General features: G+C 37.7%; 1 protein-coding gene across 1 annotated transcript in view; it reads right to left on the reverse strand.

The window, feature by feature from the left end:
- DNAH7 (dynein axonemal heavy chain 7) overlaps positions 1-27,045 on the reverse strand; it is a 221,069-nt gene that overhangs the window by 67,112 nt on the left and 126,912 nt on the right. The window contains exons 41-47 of the mRNA XM_053665233.1: positions 23,582-24,454; positions 20,517-20,746; positions 14,602-14,932; positions 11,103-11,449; positions 9,522-9,702; positions 6,926-7,111; positions 1,324-1,487 (exon numbers count right to left, since the gene is read on the reverse strand). Of these exons, the coding sequence (XP_053521208.1) occupies positions 1,324-1,487; positions 6,926-7,111; positions 9,522-9,702; positions 11,103-11,449; positions 14,602-14,932; positions 20,517-20,746; positions 23,582-24,454 (2,312 nt within the window). The remainder of the gene's footprint in view (positions 1-1,323; positions 1,488-6,925; positions 7,112-9,521; positions 9,703-11,102; positions 11,450-14,601; positions 14,933-20,516; positions 20,747-23,581; positions 24,455-27,045) is intronic.

A 27,045-nucleotide genomic window follows, 5' to 3' on the forward strand; every position in this document is an offset into this window, starting at 1 on the left:
CAGAAGTGTATCCATATCATTTAGACTAGTCCCACACCCAGATGAGACAACAAAAACCATCAGCACCAACAACCCACTGCCGTAACTCTCATTAACCTGCAATAACAAAACCCTGGGAAGAAAAATTCTGGACTTCATTTACTTATGGTAAAGTATTGCTCTATTGCTAAATAGCAATTTAAAATTAAGCAAGTAATCTGGGTTTTTTTGGTTTCTTTACTATGGTCTCCAATATTCAACTATTCCAATATTAATAGAAGGGAGTGATTATTCACATTGAACTATTATTTTTAAATTATATTTTACTGATTATGCTATTACAGTTGTCCCAATTCTGTTCCTTTTGTCCCCCTCTTCCCAGCTCCCCCACTCCCTCAGGCAATCCCCTCACCGTTGTCCACATCCATGGGCCATGCATACACGAGCTCCATTTCATATGCTATACTCTACATCCCCATGACTTTTCAGTAACTACAAATTTGTATTTCTTAATCCCTTTACCTTTTTCACCCCTCCTCCCAACACCCCTCCCATCTGGCAACCCTCAAAACGTTCTCTGTATCTATGATTCTGTTTTGTGTTCTGCTTCTTTACTTATTTTATTTATTAGATTCACTTGTTGACAGATATGTATTCGTTGCCATTTTATTGATCAAATATTTTATTTTCTTCTTTTTGTCAAATAAGCCCCTTTTACATTCCATATAATGGAATAATAATTTGGTGATGAAAAACTCCTTTAGTTTTTTCTTGTCTGGGAGGCTCTTTATCTATCCTCAATTCTCAATTATAGCTTTGCTGGATAGAATAATCTTGGTTGTAGGCCCTTGCTTTTCATCTCTTTGGATATTTCTTGCCAATCCCTTCTAGTCTGCAAAGATTCTTTGAGAAATCAGCTGACAGTCCTATGGGAATGCCCTTGTAGATAACTAACTGGTTTTGTCTTGTTGTTTTTTAAGATTCTCTCTTTATCTTTAACCCTTGGCATTTTAATTATGAAGTGTCTTGGTGTGGGCCTCTTTGGGATCATTTTGTTTGGGACTTTCTGCACTTCCTGGACTTGTACGTCTATATCCTTCACCAACTTTTCTGTCATTATTTTTTTAAATAGGTTTCCAATTACTTGTCTCTTTTCTTCTTCCGTCACTCCCATGATGCAGATGTTGGTACACTTGAAGTTGTCACAGAGGCAATTTAGCTAATTAAGCAAAATTTTTCTTCAATACTTTCAAAGTTTACCAGTTGTAATTATTTAAAAAGCTGCTCGGATAAATAAATCTACTGATTAACAGAGATCATTTGTGAGAAAAATATTTTTCTTACATTATGATGATTCCATTATCAATGGAAAATGAGTCAGAAGGTAACCCAGCAATATTCCAGGTTCGAATTGTCACTGCTTCTCCCAGGATACTCATAAGAGAATAATCATCAGAGCAGGGAATACCTCCACTTTTGCACAGTTTTGTCCACTCCCTTGTTTGGTTCTTTACAACATACACAGAAAGATAAAAATATGTTAGAGTTTACTAAATGAATAATTTGTAAACTCTATGATTATACTTCATTCATTGAGTCACCAAACAATTGTTGAAATCCTACCTAAAAAATGACTTGTGCTCATCAGATTTTTTTCAAGCAAATTATAGCTTAGAATGTCCACTATGTATTCAAATGAAAATTAATTATATCTAATGGTAAGATAAAGTTTAGATAGATCACTTAATAATAAAGCCAGAATTTTGTATGTGGAAAAGAACTGCCAGCTATTATTCTAAAGATTCACCTGACAAAGTGGTTGGGGACCATCATTTTTTTCCATGTATTTTCTTTACATTACAAATAGCCAGCAAACTTAATATGATATTATTGTACAAAAGTAATTCCAATTTGAACTGGTAAGGGGCATAGAAAACATTTGTTTCCGGCTTTCACATGCCCTGGGGGAGGAACTATGGCAGGACTATTAGAAACCAACAGGGATCAGGACATATATTGGAATTTGAGGTGCTCCACCTGGGACGCTCAGGAACCAGAAGGGTTCTTCAAGCTCAGGTTCACACTCAAAAAGTCAGAAATCAAGGAGCAATTTGAAGGTACAGATCAGAGAATTCAGAAATAGTAAAAGACATGACTAGTGAAAAAATAGGTTAGGAAGAGACACGGAGAAGTTGGATATATGTGTTGTTGGCACCAGCCCAGGGGCGGATGAAGATGCTGTTTGTGAAGTGGTGCTAGATGAGAGGGCGTGGTGGCACCTCCCTTGGGTTCCTTCTGAGTAAGTTCAGCAACATTCCCTTAGGATTGCACAGAAAAGGCCACGATAGCTTTGGGGCAGTTGATGACTTTCATGACCTTGATTAGCCAGTTATTGTATAGAATTCCCCCCTAATTTGGTCTGTGTGATGTTCCCTCATGATTCAATTCATGCTATGAACTTTGGCGAGAATATTACAGAAATGATGTTGTGTTCTTCTCATTGCATTCCATCAATGGTACATGATTTCAAATTGTTCACTTATTGATGATGCTGATTTTCAACACTGGATTATGGTGTTGCCTGCCAGGCTTCTGTCTCATAATTACATGACCTTAGGTGTGATTAATGCTTCACTGGATGGTGGGACACAACACTAAGACACCTGGGTAGATGAAAGGCAGAACTCTTTGCCTCTTTGCCGTCTACAGGTCCAAATGAGAGCAGCTGCCCCACGAGGGGGCACACCTGGACACAGGGGAGCAGCAGTGCGGTGGAACTGCAGGAGGCAGTTTATGTGGAACAAGCTAAGTTTCATGGGCTTCTTGGGTATTGACTATTTAGAATAATTCCACACACAAAACTAAGAAGGGGTAGTTCCTGGGTATCAGGTAGCTGGAGTCCTCTGGAAGGTATGTGCGGTTATTATAACCTTGGAATGCCTGATCAGGGAAATGGTTGTGGGGAGGGCTTAGCAAACGGCCCACAACAGGGGATTCAGAGTTTTTAATCATGACTCAAAACTGAGTTAAGACAGTGCTTATGAAATATCATATTCCACTAACTTGCACTTTTCCCCTTCCCTTTGTAGTTAGCGAGCATTTTGTGGAAAGATATTTGTACCTATATGTAAACATTCTGAGTTTTGTCAGGCACTCATTTAGAAAAATTATTAATTTATGTCATGCTAGATTTATCTTTTCCCATTTTTATCTCTTTTTATAATTGAGATATAATGGACATATAATATAGTAGTTTCAGGTGTGCAGTATAATGACTTGATATTTGTATATATTATGAAATGATCACCACAAATTCTAGTTAACATCTATCACCATACAGAGTTACAAGCTTTTGCTTGTAATGAGAACTTTCAAAGTTCACTCTCTTAGCAACTTTCACATGTACAGACTATAGCTACCATGCTGTACACTACATCCCCATGACCTATTTAGTTTATAATTGGAAGCTCATACCTATGGACTCCTTTCACCCATTTTCCCACATCTTTTAAATTTTATTTAATGAGTTATATATATTACTATTATTATTTATTGGTGATCTGGCTGGTGGGAGTGCCTATAAACTAAATTCTACATCCTTTTAAAATGCCCCTATCATTCTTTGGGCTCTTTCTCACTTTTGTTCAAGAAAAAAAAACTTTAGACTTATAGTCAAGTCTCACTAAATAAGGATAATCTTCCTATTTTAACTTCAGCTGATTGTCAACCTTAATGCCACCTGCAAAGTCCCTTTGCCACGTAATGTAACATATTCACAGGCATAACACTAGAGGGCAAACACTGGGGACAAAAATCTTGCCTCTCGTGAGTACCTAATAACTGTCACTTGGCCTTTTTGTTTGCTTTGGTTGTAGGGAGGAGGGGCAGGTAGCATTTCCAGTTTGTATTCTCCCTCCTAGTTATCAGTGCCCACTGGCATAGTTCCTGTTGTCAGGCTATAGGCTGAGCTACATGCTTCTGGGGAAGGCTGCAGGTGTTCTCAGATACAGCTTGATGCTGGAGGAGGCATGGCAGCCAGTGATATGGGGAAAAGAGAAGCTGAAAGCCAATTAATTGTTGTGGAATGTTGTTTATAGTTGACAGGTGTAGTATGTTACCACAGATGAACTCCGGATTAAAATTTGAAGTGACCCAATTACATGTAGCAGCAGAGAATAACTAAAATGAACTGAAATGAGGGACTCTGAACAGGCATCTCAAAAAAAACAAGCCAAGGGCCGTGGTGGTAATCGGGTGGTAAGACAGATGGAGGAAATGAAAAACCAACCGTTAAGGGTGTCACCTTCGTGCAAGCATTCACCAGCACCAAAACAGTTTTGACTTTGATTATCGGCAGTGAAAAGGTCACTTAGAAAATTCAACTTGATTGAATTCCAGGGCTTGTGTCCTCACAAAGCTACAGGATTCTGTTTTGCAATTGGCATGGGCATTTCAGTTGAAGTGCTATAGGCCAGTTATCTTAAGAGAACTGAAGTTTTCTATGCTTTTTTTTTTTAATGAAGAATACTAGGAAAAGCTTTGATGAAGAATTGACTACTACTTGGATTCAAGCTTGGAGGGAGGGAAATGTAGCTATTTATGGAAAGTTCTTGGTATCCTGAGAGCTTGTTAGAAAAAAACAAGATTATTGTAATGTCTTTTTGTCTTAGTTGGGTTTCCCCGAAGCAGACTCGGAGAGAAAGATTTATGTGAAAAGATTTATGAAAGGAGGGATGCTAGAGGAGGCAGGACAAGAACCAGGAGATCGGGTTAAAGGTGAGGCGTCAGCCAGTTCTGCAGCAGGTGGCTCCGTCTTGATCCTACAAGGTGCAAGTTATTCCTCGGAGTTGTCCCAACCAGCGAGGGAAGGGAGGCAAGTGCCTATGCTCTCAGGTCTGCCAGTCATTCTGGAAGGCCTAAGTCGGATGGAAGTAAATTCTCAGGCAATTCTAGCTCTCCAGGCACTGCTGGGCAAGTGGGTTCTAAGAACCCAAGGGAAGTGTTGTCAGAAAAGTGACCCATGTGCTGGTTTTTGAACGTGAAAGCACAGGAAGCCAGGAGGGAACCTGAGCAGAACACTGAACTTGCCACAATAACCACTATGTTTAGAATTAAAGAGCCCCAGCACTCGCTTCAGCAGCACATACGCTAAAATTACAGTGGAGTAGGAAACTCTTGATGGGGTGTAAACGGCCAGCTGCCTGACCCAAGAGAAATAAAAGAAAGAAGATCATAGAGTGGGACTCAAAGAATGAATTCACAGAAAGAAACAGTTACATTAGAGACTTGTTAAGAAAAGGGAAGCCCTAGGCAGGCACAGTGAAGCAAGAGATGAAACCACCTTTAAGCTTTCCTGTTGATGAGATGGGATTTTGTGCCTTCATGAATCAGGGTGAAGACAGTGGGTATGAGATCACAGAGGGAGCTATGAGCTTTGGTAGTGTTTTGACTGTTGCTTTGCTCTGTTGGTGAATTCCAAGGTCTCAGTTCTGGACTCCATCGCTTCCTTGAAGCATCTGTGTGGGGGTCTGACTGGCAGCCCCATTCTGGTAAAAGCAGGTAACTGTAAAGTCAGCAAGACACTGTGCCTTGGATTGAGTCTGTTAGAGGGAGTTGGGCTGGGAGGAGTGGCACTGGCTGGCATACTCTCAGCATGGCGGCCCTGGACCACAAAGCAGGAGCAGTGCACACTCCTGGGAACCAACAGGGAGGGTAAGGGTGGCTGCAGCTACTCCTTCCGCTGTTCCACACTGATGCAGAAGAGGAGAAAGAGTGCTCGGTTAAGAATTTAGGTGATGTCAAGTCACATTCCTGCCCTGTCATTGATCAGCTGCATTGCTCTGAGTAAGTCTCTTGAGCTTTATAAGTCCCAGTCTCTGAAATGTCACACAAACAAATCTATTACTAGGTAAATAGTGTCATGTTAAATTTGAACTGCTTGAACTACAAGATGTTAATGCTATAACCACAGACAGTTGTGCACCAGGACAGGGGCTACCGGAACCCCAAAGACTAAAGATAGAAGCACTATGTGTGTGATGATTTTAAACCCGTTTTGTAAAAAAAAACCAACAAAAAAACAACAAATCAAACAAGCTAAAATGGTGGCCACCAAGAATCCTGCTTAAGAGAAAGTCCTGAAATTAAGTGGGGTTCAGCTGAGACCATAAGCAAGCAAATGTTTCATAAAATGATAAAGTTGTTATCATTTTCTTGTTCTCTCCTTGCTTTACAACGGAAGCTGTTGACAAATGTTTTAATTTTCTTCCTTCTCTTTGTTCTCATCATCACCCTCTTTTCCTTTTAATTCTTTCAATCTTTCTAAATCTCTTTCCTTGCTTCAATTGGGCCATGTTCAGGGTTGGATTCTAGTTCAATTTTCCTAAGACAGATGAAGAATCTGTTGGGTTTCATTCACAAAGGGCCTGGAAAGTGGAAGTGAGGGAGAAGAAATAGGGTCCAGTGTTGGGTCAAGGAGAAAACTGAGGTGGGATCTAGCAAAAGGGTGGGAATTGGAAACAGGGAACTTGGTCTTTGTTTCCTAAGGAAAAAAAGTCACTTATCAATTGAGTTTTAGGCAAACTATTTCTTCCCATGAAGTTTCAGTCTCTGAAGAGATTTGGAAATGATTTATTATTGAAATTCACAGGGATTAGTGGATAAAACACACACACAATACTGATACCTTAATATTTGCTTAGGAACTAAAATTTTATCATTGGGGTCTACCATTTCACATTAGATTTCTTAAATAGATTTTTTCTTCCTAAAACAGATTTCATATGAGTATTTATAGAGCTAATTCAGAGAATAACTTAAGCACAACCAAAAATCAAATACATTTTGCTTCTCACATTTAACACAACAAACAAACATCCCTAGGATTAATGTTGGCAGTCATGGGAGGGTCCAAAAGAGACCTTACGGATCGACTAATATCTCTTACCTGTCGATAGTTGGAGGTAAAGGCCCCCAGGTAGGCGACCACTGCTGCGGAAATGAGGATATCACCTGTCAGGTTGACATACAGCAGCCCCAGCTCCAGAGCTGTTTGGCTCCATCGCGTTTTCTCTCCCCCAAGGCCTCCAATCAACTGCTCAGCTCGTTCTAGCTTTTTGCTGCACAAGTCAACCTCAAAAATAAAAGTAAATTTTTATCAACATCCACAGCAGAATGAGTCTTAAAATTCCGTGAGCTTTTACCTTTTGAGATAAATGATTTTTTAAAATACAAATTTCTAGTTAGAATTTTTTCAACCCTCTGAAAGAAAAATGTGAGATACCTCATTATGGATACTGGGAAGTTCATGATGCTTTAGAATTTTTTCATAATAAAGGGTTTAATGCAATTAATGAAATCATATTTATCACATGATGCTAACATAGCTCTATTTCAGGAAATGACCTACAGTATAAGACACTAAAAGTTAAGTAAGTAATAAGGGGCATTTTCTTGCCAATATAGATGTTCTCCCTCTATTTAATAATCTAAATGCATTTTATTTTAAATATTCTGTGAACATTTTTGACTCATTTAACTTACAGTTGATTTGATCATTTTAAAGGTTAAATGTTTAAAAGTTTTCATATTTATGCTTACTTATGAAGTGAAACTTTCAAGTTGTTAAACAGTGTCAACACACTCAATACACTTGCCATTGACCTTACTTCAGGGCGTCAATCAAGAGCTGAGAGCCTACTTTGTGCAAAAGACTGTTAACCAAATTTGATATGTACAATTGAACAATGTGATTAAAAAAGTAAAACAGGTGATTCTGAAAGTAACTTGGGAGAAAACCATTTCAACCCATGCAATAGTGATATTCTAGTAGAATACCTGAATTTTTTAATTTAATTTTAAGTGATTTAACATCTTTATTTTGAAAAAAAGATAAGAATAAGTAAAGTTTATTATTATAAAGTTTAAAATTATATAATTCACATGAAAAAAGTAAATAATGGGTAAAAATAGAGACTTTTATATTATTTTATAATAGGAATTTGGCTTATATTTTTTCTTAATGCTATTAATATTTTTAATAAATAATTGCTTTTAGATTAAAAGATATAAAATACTGTGTCAGTTTATTTAAAGATAGGTTTAAAAAGCAAAGGGTATCTAATTGATAATATTTTTAATACTTCCTAAATTTAAATTTTTTTCTTAATTTTCCTTTTTCTAATAGTTTTTGTCTTCCTAGTTTCTTTCTTCATCCATTATTCTTTTTTTCCCATTATTTTTTCAATGATGTTGAAATGTTAAATCAGGTCTTGGACTATAGTAAAGTTGTCCTCAGAAACTAGTGAGTAAAAATATTTTAGCTAAAATGTTTTTCTCCTCCTAAAGCAGATTTTCAGAAAACATATATACATATATTCATTTTATATCACCACAATTTTTAACATTTCATTTTGAAAAATTAACAGAAACTTCGAACATACAGCAGAGTTGAACCATGTTTAGAGTCAGACAGCAACAACATACTGTCTGTTATATTATTTAATTGAAACTGATCACTAGTAAATCATGCCCAGTAATAGGTTGCATTTCTAAATATTACTCCCATGTCACTTATCTGTACAAATACAGAACATGTGCACATATGCTATAGAAGGAAGCAGTGTGGCACTGTGGGAAAGAGCACAGCATCACACTTTTAGAGTCAGATTGCCTGGGTTCAGATCTTAGCCTTAATGCTTAGAAGTTGAGCATGACAATCTGCCCAACTTTTCCACGCTTTAGTTTCTACAAAAAGGTACGAAGATGATCCCCCTCAGAACGCCGCTGTGAGAACAAATGAGATAAATACATACTGCTTTCAGAACAACAATGCTTTGCACATAAGAAGCACACAACAAATTGTGACTGTTACGAAGTATTTTGACTTTTTTTCTGGAGCATAATCAGACTTTAACAGTTAATTCTTGCAAACACCATTGCTATATAAGCTAGAGCAATGTTTTTGGTCTTAAAAACATTTTCAGTGGACACAGTCTTTATTGTTCTGGGTATTGGGTTCTAATCACAGCTTTGCCATGAACTCTTAAACAACTTAAGTTGATTAATATTTTGATTGTCCATTTCCTTACCTATAACATGAAGAATAATTTAAATACTCTAGCTCAGTACTTTAAAATATAAAGCAGAAATACAACAAATGTAATGGCATAATCAATAAAAAAGTTTAAAAAAAAAAAGCAAATAAATAAATAAAATATAAAGCAGAGATGACTGGCAATTTTTGTTTTTTGTTGGGGGTGGAGGGAAGGGCCAAAAGGTAAGCATTTTAGGCTCTGGGGCCAAAGAGGTAAACTTGAGAATATTATGTAGGTACTTATATAACCATTTCATACATAATCATTTAAAAATATCAAAACCATGACAAGCTTGTAGGCCACAAAAATGGGCAGCGTTGGATTTGGCCTGTGGGCCATAGCTTACTAACTCCTGACCAGCAGGAAAAGAGGCTTGCTGGGTAATATGCTAACAGGAACATTGTTTTTACTTACAATAATGGACAATTTGCCTGTATCGTCCTATACCTGGTTTTCCAAGTCAGCCTTCTTTTCTTTGTTTAGTTCAAGTGTGTTCTGAAGCTTGGCCAGCTTGTCCTGAACTTCACGCAGGGCTGCCTGCTTTTTTCTAAGACCGTCCATGGCAATTTTCAGCTCCCCTTCAGCTGCAGCCAGTTTTATCTTTTTAGGAGCTACTATTTTTGCAACTCTGCAAAAAGGAAAATTGGAAAATGAACTGTACATTTAAAATTCCAGTGCACTTTCATCGAATTTGTTTTCCTAATATTCTTACTATAACTCAGCCTATCCTGATTTCTATGTTCTCTGTTTCATCTGAGAATCAGTCAGCCTGATGTTGCTACATAAGAAATGACTATTAAAATAGATACCAAATATGCAGAATGTTTTCTGCATATGCAGAATGGTTTGTTTTCAAATAAGTAATTATTTTTTACCCAAAATAAAACATTTGATTGTTGTTAATGTGGAATTTTGGTGATTTTTGCCAAAGGAGAAAGCATATTCATGCACCATATGTAGATTACAGTATTTGGGGAAAGTAGCCCCATTTGTTAAGGTTTAATTCTGATGACAAGGTGAGATATATCATCTGTGTGATTTTATCTCTTTTTTTAAATTTCAGAATATACCCTTAAGTAAAACTCAATTTTCTTATAAATATGTATGTTGGTAATAAAAGGGACTATGCAGGAAAAAGGACTGACCTAAATTATTTCTCTATCTGGAAAACGGAGTTACTCATGTTGTCTTCCCAAAAAAGAAAACATTAAATTAAAATTTATTATTAACATGGTATATCATGGTTCCAAACATATAGAACATGTAATATATGTGTACAATGATTAAAATTGTGTATGAATTTAAAAGATATCTTGTAATAGTTGCTTTTTGAAGAAATTACCAATAACTTTTACTCTGTGTACATGCTATAAAATGGCTCTCATACACTCATCAAAAAAGGCTCCTCATCTCATAAAGAATACATATTACACCAGTGGTTTTCCAAATGTGGTCCAAGGCACGTCATTCCACTTAAGGGTATCCATGAGGTCCTGCCTTGTGTACCTAAACATCTGTGTGAGACTGTATTTTCTTCATATGCTTCAGTCAAAATAATATATTGCAATGGCTTGAATGAAGAAGCAGATTTGAGAGTTCAGCTATCTTCTATTAGAACACATATTAAAGAGATTTGTTAAAATATAAACCACTATCACTCTTCTTATAAATTTTTTTAAAATATAGATTTTTAAATATAAACTGTGTTAACATGTAATGTTTTCATTGCTTTTTAAAAAGAATTAATAAATATTTTAAAAATTCAGTGTTAATTTTTAGTATGATGGATAAACAAACATTTCGTGGGTCTCCAGTACATTTTAAAGGGCTTCTGAGTCCAAAAAGTTTAAGTACCATGGTATAATATCATTTAATTAGTATAGTCTTCTCTTCAGTAAACATGTAAGCAGGTATTGGACATCTGGGGTTACTCTCACCTCAAGCGAGAGCTCTTAAGTTTTACATTGTCTAACTGACCAAACTTAAAAATAAAACATATTGGTTTGTTTTCATTTTTCCAGTACTTACTTATCATATGAATCCATTGCTATCACCCATTTGCACAAACCTTCAGCTGCTGTGGATGCATTTCTAATCTTTTCTGGGACAAAATCTGGATTTGGAATATAGTTTTTTCTTATGATGTTCATGTAAGCTGGAGGAATATTGTCTTTGTCATATTCATGAAGTGACTGGAGAAATCGAATATCACCAAGAAGTCTCTTAGCTGGACCCCAGAAATCCTCCATTTTTTTCCCTGAACCTGTAGGGTCAGGGATCTTGTCGGCTTTGATGCCTTTCAGGATGCATATGGCTTCCATAACAAGCTTCACTCCGGCAGGAGGACTCTTCATGGACTTTACCACTGTAATATCCTTGAAATAAAACAGACCAATTATTAAAAACTATAGTTTGTTTATGCATTATTTGTAATTGGTTCCTATATTCAAACTAAGCCATAAAGCACAGAATCTTATTGCTCATTGGGTAGAAATGGTGACAGTGAAGAAGCGCTGTCAAGATGCACTGCGAAGTTTGTCTCCCCAAAAAGTTAAAACTAAAAATAATAATGGAAACATACCTTATGTAAGATTACTTACGACATGAACTAGACTTAAAAAACACATAAAAGAGAGATTTGGCTGTTACAAAGTAAGAGTTTTATAGTTTCTTAATATAAAAGATGGGAATGTTAGAAACATACAAAGAATTTGTATTTGATGATAAATATAAATACATTCAATTTGTATTGATGATAAATGTGAAGATTTATAATCCCATTATATATAGTTAACTAGTATAAACATTTTTGTTTGTCTTCTTCTAGATCTTTTTCTACATGTATGTAATATATGCTACAAACCAGTGTATATGCACATTTTAACCAATGAAATCATAGTATAAATAACATACATGCTGTTTTTACACCTATTACAATAACAATATACAGTGAACATCCTTTCATGCTTGTGAACATTTACATCATCATTTTTAATGGCTGTACCTTTCGCCATATAGACATGAACCACAATTCCAATACCATGTCTATGCTTTTTTCTGTTTTTGTTACTATTATAATTCCCTTATTGACTTAAAGACTTTATATCCTTTATTTTTAAAGCTTTTAACACATATTGACAAACTGCTCTCCAGAAAAATAGAGTGCCTGTTTTACTACATATGTCCTTAGCAACATCAGTAGGTATTGTGCTGGCAAAGAAATCTTATTTTAGCTCTGGCTGGTGTGGCTCAATGGTTGAGTGTCAGCTTGTGAACCAAAGGGTCACTGGTTTGATTCCCAGTCAGGGCACATGCGAGGGTTGCAGGCCAGGTCCCCAGTTGGGGGCACACAAGAGGCAACTACACATTGATGTTTCTCTCCTAATCTTTCTCCCTCCCTTTCCCTCTCTAGAAGATAAATAAGTAAAATCTTAAACAAAAATAAAACCTTATTTTAATCTGTGCTTCTTTAAATACAAGTGAGGTAAAATATATTTTCATATGTTTATTGACTATTTGTATTTCCTCTTTTGTGAATTATTTCCTTATATCATTTTATATCTGATCTCAGAGCTACTTTTTTCTTATTTATTTATAAGAGCTATTTACATAGAGAATGTTAATCTTTTGTTTGCCATATAATTCAAATGTTTTCCTCCATGTTTCTAAACTTCTGGCCATAGTGTTTATATCAAACAAAATGTGTTGGTTTTTAGTACTAAAATTTATAACTTTTATTTTTAATATATCTTTTAATTATTTTATTGTCGTGCAGTTACAGTTGTCTGTATTTTCTCCCCACCCTAAAATTTATAGCTTTTAGAAAAACTTTACTAATTATTAAAAATACAAAAGAATATCCAGGTCCTGTATAATATAAACAATATTGCCTAGTTTTTTTCTGATTTCTCTCATACCTAAGAAATACTAGATCCCACTCCATTTAGAAATTACAAATATGACTTACATTTCTAATATTTTATATTAATATAACTATTTATATTTAAATTCCCATTCATCTGAAACATATTTTATAGTAAGGTATAAAGAAAGGTTCTGACCCTACTCCCTTACCCCACCCAACAGTTTAGCCAAGATTCTCCCACTGTATTTATTTTTTAAAATTCATCTTTGCTTTCTTAATTGAAATGTTTCCCTTTCATATTTTAATTTCTAATATTTAATACCACATTTAATCAAATTTAAGACATGCTACTATAAAATGTAACATAAGCCATATTATTACTATTTTACATATCAGGCACACAAAAGTACCCACTGGCAAATATTGACACAATACCGCTGGCCCTCCGTATCCATGGGTTCCACACCCACAGATTCAACCAACCATGGATTGTTAGTATTTCCTAAACGATACAGTATAATATTATCTATTTACATAGAATTCACATTGTATTTGGTATTTAAGTAATCTAGAGACAATTTAAGGTTGTACAGGAGGATGTGCACAGGTTATATGCAAAGACTCCTCCATTTTATATAAGGGACTTGAGCATTCTAGATTTGGGTATTTGAAGGGGGTCCTGGAACCAGGGCCCCGCAGACACTGAGGCAGAACTGTACTTGGTCACATCTACTGTGAGGTGTACCCTAGTTACAAAACTGCTTAAATATGAAAGAGGTGCACCTTAGAATCAAAATATACATTCAGGTCTCGTGCCTGTTGTAGGAGACCGTTCTGTATGGTGTGGGTCCAGCTCCCACTTGGAGATGCACAGGACCCACGCCCACGGAGAGGTTCTCCTGTGGGGGATCAGGCCTACAATGTGCCTAGGATGCTTTGAATCTTGCTTTTTGCTAAAAACTCCCTCACCCAGATTTGTGGCAAACATTTACTGCAAAGTAACTTCCTAAAATCCATGCTAAACCTTCCTAGGATGAGTGTAACTGGTAGGACCACTTTTGCCCTTTTCATTTGCAAATATCCCACTTCTGTGATGTGATTAGCGGCACTGGCTCCTTTGTTTTCTGTAAAAGGTAACCACCTAAAGCAACCTGTGCATAGTAAATGAGGACCATCATGTAATGTGTGGAGAAACCCAGTAAAGGCCCATCATGGTGGAGGCAGCGGCTTTTGCTCCCCTTGAGAGAGAAGCCGTGCTGTCCCTTTTCCCCCAACAGACTCGACAGTCTGTGTGAATGTCTCATTTCATTCATAAAGATTCGGACACTGTGGGCCCGTGTCCGAATCAGCCCATCAACTATCGTAGTTGTTTTGCAAAGTTCTTGAAGTGACAGCCATCTTACGGTAGGCTGTAACATTTAGGAAGCTTTTTACTTTTTCAAAATTGTCTTAGTCATGCACATGTATTTATTTATTTATTTATTTATTTATTTAATTTATTTATTTGGTGAATTAGGGAATCCTTTGCCAATTTGAAGATTATTTTAATTGCATTAATGGTGGAAACTAATTTGGAGAGAGAGAACAGGCCGTAGCACACAATGGTAAGTACGTCCTTGAGCTCTGATGACATGTTTCCTAGCCAGTGTGTGGCCAACTTACCTGTGCAGTGAGAGTATCAAGGGCAGCCAGTGCTGACTCTAATATCGGCAAGGCCCCAGCCAGGTCAGCGTCACATTCGTCTTTGATGGCTTTCGCAGCCATAGCTTGTTCATTGGCTACCGTCTCATCAGCTTTCACTATTTTTTCAGTTTTGGCAACTTCCACAGATTCCTTCTCAATGATTACCATCATTTCATCCACCTCTTTGCTGGCAACTTTTAACTGAGGTTGGAGAGCCTCCAACTCAGACTGCATTGTGGCTACTTGAGATGCAGCAGAATCCAGTTTATCCAAACCCACTTCATACCTCTTTTTCATTTTCATTACTTCACTGAAAGCAAGCAGATAACAACACAATGTTAGTCGTCAGGCTCTGACTCCTATTTCAAGGAAAAATATTAAGTGTTCTTGAGCTTCTCAGGTTTTATTTAAGGCATAACTAAATAAGTGATCTGAAAAAATCTCTACATATATTAACAACTTGTCAAAAATATTAACTCTAGAAAATTGGATTGTGTGCATTTAAGAGCAGATAGTATGTCTTGCTCATTTTTTTCTTATTTCTAGTACCTAGAACAATGTCTAGGCATATAATAGAAACTCAAAAAAATTAAGTGTAAGGAAAGAAGCTTCTTTCATCAAATTAATGTTATGCTTCCTTCCAAAATTAGTTGAGAAGTTTATTCCAATATGTTATTGTTCCTTTAAACCTTTTTATAATCATTTCTTTCAAATAGACTTTAGTGCTTAAAACATATTACTATGAATGCTGCCAAAGGTGGCAAATGATTTTTAAGATATACTCAATATCTTGAAATAGAAATTTTTTATTAAGGCAAAAGTAACAAATAGGGTAGATAATGAAACTCGACACTTTCTTTCTGGTGCAAAAAACTCCCACAATTTATAAGTGAGGGCACACCATATTTTTGTCCGCCCAAATAGTAGTTATTTTCTCTGGGTTAGCAAAATATTTGACAATGATGGGAACTGAGGATACAGGATGCATGCTACCAGATAATCAAGTTCAATTTCAGCTGAAACCCGGTGGAGCAGGCCCATGTGATGCTTTGCTAGCTAAACCACTGGTTTCCTGGCAGATGACAACGCGCTGCTGGGTTACCACACAACCTGACTGCAAACAATCTGAAGGCTTTAGCGTAACTACAGGGCGAAAATTCTAGTGGAGGTAAAGAAGAATTAAAAGCAGAGGAAAAATTGAAAATCAAGTAAGAATATATAAAAATCCCTAGGAAACTATTACTTTCAACCTTCCCGTAAGTTTGTATTTCATTTTTATAATCTTTCTTCCAGTTAGGACAGCCTTAAATTTGCAAGCATACAATCAAACAAAGCCATAATGATGTCCGAAACTTAATCAGAATCTCTAAGAGTTTTTGGCCCTCTTGGATGGGAAAATATGAACAACAACAACAAAAAAGCAAGATTCCATTAAGTTAAAGATCATAAGATCAATGTAGAAAGACAATTATCTTGAGACCTAAAAACATAATAAAATTCAGCCAAATCATGTAGCAGCAGCCTTGGATGGGAGTTGCAGATTTCACTAGGCGGATGGACAAACTACTTATGGTATAATTCAAATACGAGGGTGTGGACCATTGTGAATAGGAAAAGCTGTGACACCCCAGCTGCAGAAGGCATTGCGATAGTCACCATAAATACAGATGGAAGAAGAAAGTATCCTACTGGATCTGGGTAGCATTTGGCCAATATGAGAAAAGGTACTTCAAAATGCCTAAGATCACGAATTAACCATAGAAACATTTAAAATTAACTAGAAATATATGCAAAAATCAAACTCATAACATTAATGTTTTTCTGCCAAGGAATATGTGCTCATTTGGTGTTTTAAGTATTTTGTATTATTTAAAAGTTTGGTCTGTTACCTTAACAGACTACCCTTGTAGTTGCAACATAAATCCCATAATGGAATATTATTCGGCCACGAGAAAGGAGGATATCCTGACACTGATGACAGTGTAGATGGATCCAGGCACAGTATGTGCAATGAGTAAATCAGAGAAAGACAAGTTCTGTATGATACCACAGATGTGGAGTCTAAACAAAGTCAAACCTATAAAAAACAGATTATAAGGGTGGTTACCAGGGGATGGGGTGCAGGAAGTAAGAGTGATGGTGTTTAAGAGGATAAGGCGGTAACAAAAAGTAAAAAAGCCCTAGAACTCTAATGCACAGCACAATGAATGTAGCCAATATTATTGTACTGTAATTATGTAATGTGATAAATATTGCTATAATGGCAACCATATTACAATATTAAATGCATCAAAGTAACAAGTTTAAATGTACACAATGCTACATGTCAAATTTATTCAATAAAAGAGGTATTGCAATACAAATTGTGTAATTGAGCAGTAGAGTTACATTTGTATTTTTAAGTAAAAATCTCATTAATAGATAATATTCAAACATTTAAAAGAACTTAAGGCTCAACATGTGTATACATTTAATGTACTAGATTAATTAACAACTTAAGTAGGAAAGCTTGATTCATTAAATCAGATCTTGAAAGAGAAATGAAAATATATTAAAAATAATAAATAAAATATAAAATATGTTTAAATAAGTTTTTGAATATGAACAAATGTTAGTTGAAGGCTCCTTAAAGACAATCACTAAAATTTCTTTTTAAAAAATAATTATTTTTTATTGATTATGCTATTACAATTGTCTCAGTATTTCTCCCTTTGCCCGCCTGCACCCAACAACCCCCCACTCCCTCAGGCAGTTCCCACACCGCTGTTCATGTCCATGGGTCATGCATACAAGTTCTTTGGCTACTTTATTTCCTATACTATACTTTATATCCCCATGGCCATTCTGTAACTACTTATTTGTACTTCTTGATCCCCTCACCTCTTCATCTATTCTCCATACCTTCTCCCATTTAGCAGCCATCAAAAAACTCTCTGTGTCCATGATCCTGTCACTGTTCTTGTTTGATCAGTTGTTTTTTAGATTCAGTTGTTCATAGATATGTATTGCCATCTTATTGCTCATAGTTTTGATCTTTTTCTTAAGTAATTCGGTTTCACATTTCATATAATAATGGTTTGATGATGATGAGCTCCTTTATGGTTTTTTCTTGTCTCAGGAGCTCTTTATGTGCCCCTTGATTCTAAATGGTAGCTTTACTGGGTAAAGAAATCTTGGCTGTAGGTCCCTGCTTTTCATGACTTTGAATATTTCTTGCCAGTCCCTTCTAGCCTGCAAAGTTTCCTTTCAGAAATCAGCCACAGTCTCATGAGAATTCCCCTATAGGTAACTACGTGCTTTTCTTGTGCTGCTTTTAAGGTTCTCTGTTTATCTTTAAGCTTTGGCATTTTAATTTGGCAACCTTCTTCTGATGCATCTTGGAGTGGACCTCTGTATCCATCTTGTTTGGGACTCTGTGCTTCCTAGACTTGCATGTCTATTTCATTCACCAAATTGAGAAAGTTTTCTTTCCTTATTTTTCAAATAGATTTCCAATTTCTTGCTCTTTCTCTTGTCCTTCTGGTACCCCATGATGCAAATGTAGGACCTCTTGAAGTTGTGCCAGAAGCTGCTTATAATACCCTCATTTTTTTATTCTTCTTCTTGTTCTGATTGGTTATTTTGCTTCTTTATGTTCAAAGTCATTGATTTGATTCTCAGCTTCCTCCACTCTAGTGTTATTTCCCTGTAAATTGTTATTTCAATTAGTGCATCCTTCTTTTCTGACTAGATCTTTTTATGCTGTTGAGGTCCTCACTAAGTTCCTTGCACATACTTATGAACAGTGTTTTGAACTCTGCATCTGATAGATTGCTTATCTCCATTTTGCTTAGTTATTTTTCTAGAGTTTTATTCTGTCCTTTCATTTGGGCTATGTTTCTTTGTCTCATCATTTTGACAGCCTGCCTGTTTCTATGTATTAAGTAGAGCTACCTTGACTCCGTGTCTTGGTAGTGTGGCCTTGTGTAGTAGATGTCCTTTGGGTCCAGTGGCACAGCCTCCCCAATCACTCAAGCTGGGTCCTCAAGGTGTGCCTGTCATGTGGGCTGAGTACAACCTTCTTCTGTAGTTGCTGTTGGTAAATCAATGGGAGAGATTTACCCATGTCGGTCACCTGCATGGATTGGCAATGACCACTCACCACAACCTCTGCCCTTCGGGGAGGATCAGCTATGCAGGAATAGAGTGGTGGTGCTCCGACATGGTCTGTGGTTGGGTGCGCTGGCCCTGGGGTTTCCTAGGTTGTGCAGGCCAAGGTCAGGATCCACCTCTGTGTTGCCCAGGGCCACCCTGTCTGAGCTATAAAGCAATCTGAGATGGCTGTTACTTGTGCTGGGCTTGGAGATTCCCAGGCAAAGTCAAGCTGTGAATCTAGGCTGGCTTCTGCTAGTGCCAGGCCTGGGGCTAACTAAGGCCAGCTGTTGCTTGTTTAAAAGGATTTAGGAGTTGCGTAGTATGAGCCAAGATCAGTCATTAATACATCAAAGCATCTAGTTTGGGCCCATAATTTGCATGGGGCATAGTCTCTGGGGATCTCCAAGGCGGGTTAAACAGTGTTAGCCAAGTTGATGGAGTCTCAGAAATGCATCCGTCCACCAGCTCCGTGGCTCTGTGGCAGGTGCGTTTAGAAAAGGGACAGTAGCCTCCTCTCACTTAAAGCCACACTTCAGGTTCTCCCAGTACGCCATTGGTGCTTTGCAAGCTGCTACCTCAGTGCTGGAACTCAGAGGCAATGAGTCTGAGTAGGTGAGTCCATGTTTCGGTTCTTTAAGAGGAACTGCTTGAGGCTCCAGAAGTATCTTCCACCAACTCAATCCCCACTGGTTTTTGCAGCCAGAAGTTGTGGGGACTTATATTTTTGGCACTGGAAGCTTGGCTGGGGTTGTGGCGTGGGGCTGGGACTCCTCGCTCCTGATGTAACCCTCCTGAAATTTTTTCCACCACACATGGTTGTGAAACCAGCCTGTTCCATGTCTGTACCCCTCTCACCAATCTGGATGGATATGGTTTCTTTAATTCTGTAGTTGTCAGACTTCCATTCAGCTCAATTTCTGATGGTTCTGGGTGATGGTTGTTTTACATTTTAGTTGTCATTTTTTGATGTGGTCATGCGAGGAAGCAAGCCATGTTTGCCTATACTACCATCTTGGCTGGAAGAAGCTGATCACTTTCCCTGACAGCTGCTCATCCATCAGGATCCTGGCCTGTGCAGTCGAGAAAACCCGCAGAACTAAATTCCTGATCACTAAAATTTCTAAACTGCTAACTCTCTAGCTTAATTTAAGGTTTTTACATTTTTAACATGCATATTGAATATTAATTTATAGAACCAAAGAATTTTTTTGAAAAAACTTTTCTGCATATAAAAATCATCCTAAATACCATTAGAGAGTTCACATTGACACACTCTATAGTACATGAGTTTATTGATATTTGTATTGAAATTTTCAAATGAGAGTTTATTTGAAGAAGAAAAGCTGACTAGGCACACTGAGCGTCTGTCTCTGGGTTTCAGCTGTTTACTCTCTAGAGAGAAGGTTTATCTATAATCAAAGTGAAATTACTCTCTAGTGGCGTTTACTCAATATCATCGTCAGAGCATCTTGCAGGCTTTACCACGGCTTTGGGTGGGCAATGCCTTCCTTCCTTCAACAAACATGATTTTATATTTATGGCACATTAGACAATGTACTATACAGAAGAGTAAGACCCACTCTCTACCATAAAAAAATGTTTGTGGAGTATATTACTTAAGGGTTTAACAAAACTCACTATATATGTGTATATATATATATGAAATAAATGTCTATTACATCATAACTATACCATTTTGCATATACAAATACTTTAATACCACTGTAGTATACTTAAAAATATTAAAAAATCATTTTTACCTTCTTTTTTTTTGCAACAACAGTTTGAAGGTGGAGATTAATTCAAGATAAGAGGTCGGAGTCACATAATTGTATCTTTGAAGTTCAACATAGAAGGATGTTGATAAATCTATAGTAGAAGTGTGGAAGCTTTTACACATGTCGATACAGCCATCTCGTATTTCCTCTGACATTTCGATTTCTTCCAAAAAGCGGGAGGCAACTGCCTGTAGTGCATCTTCAGGCCATGACTAAATTTAATTACAAACGTTTTAGCTCTTGAAGAAAGTTACTAATATGAGTCTGTGACTACTGTAGCCCTTTACAATTATGGGTGTTAAGAATGGAGGGGAACGCATGAGGGATGGTTTGGGAGAAACACTTTCAGGAGGTACTTCCCCCAAGTTCTTGCACTGATAGGGCAGGGAGCTGGTAGCTAGTGCATGTAATATTAACTCTATGGTTTGTTTAGGGCTTAGAGAAACTGTAAGTATTGCAGGAGCAAGAAAGAGAAATGGACCTAACTTATGGTAAATGTTAACTTTTCTCCTGAACACCAGAACCACATAAAAACTAACTTCTTCATTTCTCTTAGAGGCATCTCAAACTCACCAAGTCCAAAACATGGTTCCTATCTTTCCCAAAATAGCTGCAATCTTCTCTAACTTAGTAAACATCACCTCATCCACCCAGGTGCTCAAGCCAAAATTCAGGAATCATCCTCGGTCTCTCTCTTCTTCCTTAACCCTGCATCAATCCCATAAGCAAATTATACAGGCACCACCCCTAAAATAGCTTCCAAACCCTTTCCCTTCTTTCTTTTTCTATATTCCAATTCAAACCTCTGTTATCATTTGCCTACTATATTCCAATAGGGTCCTAACTAGTCTCTCTGCTTATGTGCTCTACACAGCTGACAGAACGATGTTTTCCAAATATAAATTAGGTCACGTTGATATAGAGAGATCTGATCAGATCACTAGGAAGGAGTAGAGAGGGGCCATAGGAGGAGGTTTCCCAAGGCAGTGGTAAACAGTCCAGGACGGGACTGGCCGAGAAGCTGACTGCCTCCAGGGTGCCCGGAATCACAGGCGAGACTATCTGAAATAAAAGCAGCACTCTCCGGCTCTTGGGGTGGGTGGGAGCGTTGGCTGCTGACTCTCGGGCTCTCTTCTTCTTTGAGGATGCCTTGATGATTGTGCTGCTGCTGCTTGTGTTTCCCTGTGGGCGGTATTTTGGCTGGGAAGGAACTCCAGGTGCAGCAAAGGCTCAGGCTGGCCTGGCAGAGGGTGGCAGGGTTATTCTTTGGGTGTTCTAGAGGGAATGCCCTCTGAGGCGGAGCCTGCCATTATTCCAAAATTGTGTGGCTTTTGTAGCTTATGTTGTTTTAGTTTGTAAACTAACCCTATAGAAATAAGATAATTAACATTAACAGGGGAATGCTAGAACTCCAGTGCTGAAGAGTTGAACTTTAATAGATAGGCTTAAATTATTAAAGCTGTAACTAAAGAGTTAAAAGCATTTAGCCTCAATTGATTGGCTTAAGTGACTAATACATGTGGAAAGCTGTTATTCCAAAATTGTGAAGCTTTTGACTAAAGACTCCTTTCCTTTATCGCCAATCCTTTGCCTCTAGAATTTTAACTCCAACCTTTTGGTATCTCTGTACCACACGTTAAATATGTTGTGACACATAATCGCAAAAAAAAAATCTCATAATGTTTTAAGTAAATCTATAATTTTGTGTTTGGCTGCATTCATAGCCATCCTAGGCTGCATGCGGCCCACAGGCTGTGGGTGAGACGTCGCTGGGAGGGTGGCCGCAGGCAGCAGGACCCCAGTGGCTGTTGGGTTACAACCTCACCTTCCCCAAATTTCAATTCTTTGAAAACTTCCGAGCATCCATAAAATAAAATCCAAACCCAACCTGTGAATCTCCACCTGCTGTGGTCCTTCGCACCTTTCTGACCTCAACTCTACGACCACCTCCTCAGTCGGCTACCCTGCTCTCCTAACTCTCACTTTCTCTTGCCCACTCATTCCAGCTACATAGCCCCTTGTCCTCACTAGTCTATTCTCTCTGCCCAGATCCCCTTGGTATGGTCACTCTGTCTTTTGTGTTCCTTCTTTTATTCCCCACAGGCTACTCTGTATGATGTCATTATTAGTTGCTAATTTGTCTGTAGAGTGTAATCTTGAGGAGAGCAGAAGCCTTGTCAATTCCATTTTCCTCTTTATGTCCAGCTCTTAGAATAAGAACCACTACAAAGCAAGGGCCCAATAAATATGTTTTGCATGAAATCATTAATCTTAGCAGGAAATGGAGCAACAGGGGGGGTCATGTAAATTCCCCAAGGTCAAAAATGCTTATGTGTATGAATGGGGATATCTACTACAGCCCACAAATTTCTCCCCCACACCCTTGTCTGCTCTGTGCTTCCTGACACTCAAGTTTACTACAGAAGGTGTCACTCTAGCTTCCTTCCTGCTGAGTTCCTGTTGGGTTTAGCTCATGGGAAGCGACTGGAGGGTGAAAGAAGAGAGAGGCAGGAGTATTTATACCTCCGTTCCTTGCTAGCAGGAGCTGAGTTCTAGGTGTTGGGTTCCTGTGACTGTCAGGCAGTCCATCTGCAGCTTCAAAGTTCAGTAACTCTCCTTCCTGTGCCCTTGTATATCCAGCTGCAGTAACCACTTCCTGCTATGTTCTGCCACGGCTGGAAGGCTCCACCACCATCCCTCTCATTTCCTCTAACCCTGCCTACACCTCCATGAAGCGTCCCTTCATTTAGTTTCCTCAGTGACGCCTTCCAGCGTGATCTGTCTTTCCTGTCAGGACTCTGACTGATACACAAATTTATCCTGAAATGTTCTATGATATACTGAGGTTAATGACTGTATAAACTAGTAATAAAATGTTTTTCTATTACGATGATTTCTTGTATTATAATTTCATGAAATAATACATTGTTCATGACCACAAAATTCTTCTAAAACTAGACTTTCCTGGGGGAGTCTATAAAACATGTCGCGATGATAAGGAAAACCAATACTTCTCGAAGTCTATAAAAAATCTTACACGGCAATACCTGAAACCAGTCAATGGTACAGCAGTTCACCAGAGAGGGGAACTTCCTAAGACGAACACGAAATGCATCCCCAATGGGACTCATGGCGAGCACGACATGCAGCTGGTTGCGGCAGCGTTCGATGAACATGTTGAAAAGAGCTATCGGGCTTCCATCTGTTTGTTTGGTTTTATCCCGCTGGCGATCTAACTGACGCATCTTATCGCATATCTCTTGCTTTTCATCTAATGCAAAGAGATTTGGAACTTCCCCGGCATTGAGCAGATTGTTGACATCTTCTAAAAATGACTCTTTTTTAATCTGAGTATCTGTAAACAGGAAGACACCATTCATCTCACCTTCAGCACTCTTCCTTAAGATCACTTTTAAATCTTCGTGCCACTCGGAGTTACCATAGCCCTTAGTGATTTCAACCTGGAAAACTGAGTAATCAGCCATGTAGGCAGCCAGTCTGGTGACAGACTGTCGTCCGCTCCCTCCGACACCGACCAGAAGAGCATGGCTACGAGGCTGCTTCAGGATCCGGGAAATTCGGCTGATGTGCTCCATGGCAAATCGGAAGAGGACGAGGTTCATGGTTTTTTTGCTCATGTTGTTATATTCATCCAGGTGAGCTTCTACTATGACCCGGAGATTATCAACATCTGCGACTTCTCTGTAGTTGGTGTCTTCCCTCTTGGGATCGTGGAAATCACAAAACATTAAGCTGCGTAGGTCATCTTCTCCCACCAGTCCATCATTATCAAAATCTAAATTCTGAAAGAGTTCGTGAAAATCTTCATTCATGTAACTTCTCAAAATTTCTTGAATGTGGTTGATAATCCAACTTCTGTCTGTATTATCCAAGAGGCGATCATAATACACTCTAAGGATCTGTAAAATAATGAAAAAGCAGCTTTAGAAACGGAATCTTCTAATTTTTTGTTTTATTTCTGTGATAATCTCAGATAATATAAAAAGTACTCTCAGGAAATTTATGTGGGATTTATTGAAAGCATATCCAAACAATCAGGACAAACTCATGATCATGTTTAATTTAAATTTTTACTTTGATCATACATATTTGAAATAACGCAGTTATATGTAGTTTCAATAAATAAAGGTAAACTGGGTGGGGCTGAAGCAGACTGTAGAGATGCAAAGAGTTACGCAAAGGACTAGAGAAGAAAACAAAACTGGACAAGGCAAGTGACTGCCCTTGCAGGTCGCTCAGACGAGACAAGGCTGGGCACTGTACCTAGGCTTTCCCAACCTCGGTGCATCTTCCCTTTTTCCAAGCCACACAACATTTTGAAAATTACTGGCAAATTAATACATATTATTCTTTTAAAGCACATATTCTAGAAAAGGAGAAAATGTCTTCAGTGGAAAGCCAGTTTGTTTTGGACATTTGTTAATTATTTTTGTTTTAAGAAATCTACTAAAATATTCTCTGGCTATAGAAGATATAGGTAATCAGACTTGTTACATAAAATAACTATTTCCTCCAAGTGGTATGAGTGTCCCTTGGTTACAGCCTATTTTGGGCTAAACTTGTGTCCCACCTAAAGTCTTACAGTGAAGTCCAAACTCCCAATGAGACTATATTTGGAGAGAAATCTTTTAAGGTGATAATTAAGGTGAAGTGAGGTCATAAAGGTGGGGCCCTAATCCCATAGGACTGGTGTCCTTATAAGAAAAGAAGAAACATCACAGCTCTGACTTTTCTGCAGTCATATGAGAAAACAGGCCACGTGAGGACCCAGTGAGAAGGCAGGTACCTGAAAATCAAAAAGAGACCTTTCACCAGAACCACATACGGATAGCATCTTCATCTTGGACTTCTGGTCTCCAGAAATGTGAGAAAATCAATTTCTGTTGTTTAAGCCACTCAGTTCGTGGTCTTTTGTATTGGTGGAACTAGCAGACTAATATATATATATATATATATATATATATATATATATATATATATATAAATGTGCGCGCACACACATATAAGCAATTCCATATTTTTGTCAGCAAAATTTCTGAAATTTTGGGGAAAATAATGAAATCTGTCTATATCGGCTTCTTCATCTATAAAATGAAAGTAGTAATGCCTGCCTTTCAAGTTTCACAGATGCATGGCAAAAATAAAGTGACAACATATGTAAAAACTATAGACTTGAGAATTAAAATTATTACAAACTGCCTTGGAGTCAACCTAATGGTGTTAAAAATAATGATTTTAGTGTTTTCACAATTGTCAAGTGGATGACATAATAGTGTCATCCATTTTTCCAGCGGTTGCAGCTATACAGGCAAATGATATAACTGAAGCATCCCCATACTCCAACAAAGCTATTTTTCTGTGGAACAATTTCCCAACATATGCCAATAGTCACCTGCTTGGATGCAGGTACTGAAGACTATGTATAATATCTCTATACAAAAAGGAAACTAAGGTAAACCAACCTCACTCATCAGACATCAGTACCTAAGCATGAGCCAAGTACATAATTATCAAGCTAGTAAGAACAGCAGTCGAGCTAGCAAGCTAGCAATTTAGTAAGAACCTAAGGCAGTGTTTCCCAAAGGTTGCCAACACACTCGAAGGCACTGGGGAGAATAGTGAATAAAAGTTGCTGCTCTCACAAAACTTCTATTGTAGCAGAGACAATAAGTAAGCAAAAATATAGATGGTTCCAAGTGATGTTCGGTGTTACGAAGAATAAAGTGAGATAAAGGGTACAGAGTTATAAAGGTAGGTAGGAATGGTCCACAGTGAGCCTTTATGGTAAGTGGCAATTTGATCAGAGAACTTAAGGAGGTAAGTGGGTAAGCCTTGTGAACAATGGGTCTAGGAGTGTTGTAGGTAGAAGGTATATCAAGAGCAAAGCTCCTGAGGTGGAGAATGCTAGGTGATTCCTAGAGGAAGATGTGGCTCATGACAAAGTACACTCCTTCAGTGAAGTCAATGACAGTCCCCTCTCATCGCTGTCCCTTTCCACCTTCCAGCATTATTTCTATTACCCACATGACCTACCAGACTTACAGCCTCTGTCCTGGTCCCAGAATATGGATTCCCCTCAGGCAACTAAGTGACCTACAGTAGAGCAAACCAGAATCTGCAGATCATACTTTTTCCAAGAATCACTTTCAGGGACCTTGCTGGGGCCAAAATTTCCTAGTAGAGTGGACCTTCACTTATGCATGTATTTGAAGATATCAGGATTTAGGAACTCAAATTATAAATCTAAAAAGGTGTGAGGATTTAGGAATTCAAATTGTAGATCTCAAAAACCTACAGAAAAAGAATTTTTAAAAGCCCCTTTGCAACTTATGTCTCTAGAGCACATGGTTTCAACATAGCACATTCCAATTTTCTATATTTCTTAACTACATTAGTTAGAAAGTGAAAATAACTGTATCATTTATACATTAAAATGGAAGAACATCCTTATTCCCACTTTCTCATATTCTTTGCCTATTCTTAAAATAGC

This window comes from Artibeus jamaicensis, unplaced genomic scaffold (assembly GCF_021234435.1).
Source record: "Artibeus jamaicensis isolate MK-2021 breed Jamaican fruit bat unplaced genomic scaffold, CSHL_Jam_final contig_391, whole genome shotgun sequence".
NCBI classification, from domain to species: domain Eukaryota; kingdom Metazoa; phylum Chordata; class Mammalia; order Chiroptera; family Phyllostomidae; genus Artibeus; species Artibeus jamaicensis.